The sequence below is a fragment of the Penaeus monodon genome, chromosome 34 (genome assembly GCF_015228065.2).
Source record: "Penaeus monodon isolate SGIC_2016 chromosome 34, NSTDA_Pmon_1, whole genome shotgun sequence".
NCBI classification, from domain to species: Eukaryota; Metazoa; Arthropoda; class Malacostraca; order Decapoda; family Penaeidae; genus Penaeus; species Penaeus monodon.
In genome coordinates, this window is record NC_051419.1 from 33,011,351 (window position 1) to 33,012,397 (window position 1,047).

General features: G+C 39.7%; 1 protein-coding gene across 1 annotated transcript in view; it reads right to left on the minus strand.

The window, feature by feature from the left end:
* LOC119594488 overlaps window positions 1-1,047 on the minus strand; it is a gene marked incomplete at its 3' end in the record, with an annotated part of 47,752 nt that continues 46,705 nt past the window's right edge. The window contains 3 exon segments of the mRNA XM_037943520.1: window positions 1-73; window positions 195-318; window positions 863-937. Coding sequence (XP_037799448.1) covers window positions 1-73; window positions 195-318; window positions 863-937 — 272 coding nt within the window.

Genomic DNA, 1,047 nt, shown 5'->3' on the forward strand with positions numbered 1-1,047 from the left:
GAAGACTCCTTTCGACGACATCGTACACGTAAGCGGGAACCTGCACTACGTCATTTCCGGCGCGCACAACGACCTGCGTGAGAAAACTGGGGTTAGGCGAGGTCAACTTTACATCTAAGGAAATTAAAATAGCTACAATGATAGATTCATTAGTGTTATAGATAACGTATTAATATAAATGAAAAGTGACCTACCACATCCTCCTGAGGGCGTGGCTCCAAGTTAGTGACGTCATCGAAGGGCTGAGCCAATAGCAGGCCTTCGTCCTCAGTCTCTCGGGGGGCCCTGAACTGAGCATCCCAGGTGTTTGGCAGAGCCCTGTGGAAGGAAGATTTGAAAGTGTGAGGAAAGATCTTTCGAATCAAATGTGCAATAAAGAGGGGAAACGCAGATAGATAAATGGTAAATGGGGAAAGGGATAATCAGAAAGTGCCATGGAAAAGGCTTATGTACATATATTGTTTTAATATATTGCGTTTAGTGAGAAAATGGTATAGACACATACGAAGGTAAAAAAAAAAGAAATGGAGAATGAGAACAAAAAAATATATGAATGTGAAATGAACAAAACATAACGATTAAAAGAGAAAAACAAAAAGGAATTAGAATGAGACCGATCTAGGAATATTAATAATAAAAAAAACAAGAACTAAACTCTAATGAACATAGTTATCAGAACAGAGAAAGAGAGCAAATGTCAAACTGCAACATTTGTTTTCTTTAAAGTAAGCAAACAAATGAACAAAATGGAGACTGAACATGATATGGAATAAACGATAATCTCAGACACGTGAACAAAGGCAAATCAACAAAATCAACAACCAATGAACAAGAGAACAAGGGAACAGAAACGTGGCCTCACCTGATAGATGACCTCTTCTCAGTGAACATTCTCTTCGCAATGATGCCACGACACACGGGTGCGAACACGAATTTCCTGCGGGCGGAGCGAACACGTTAGAACAAGTTGAGTTTTTTAGGACACGTTAAAACAGCCATGGAGCAGGTAAGAACAGGCTAGAAAGAGTTATAGTGAGTTATGGAGAT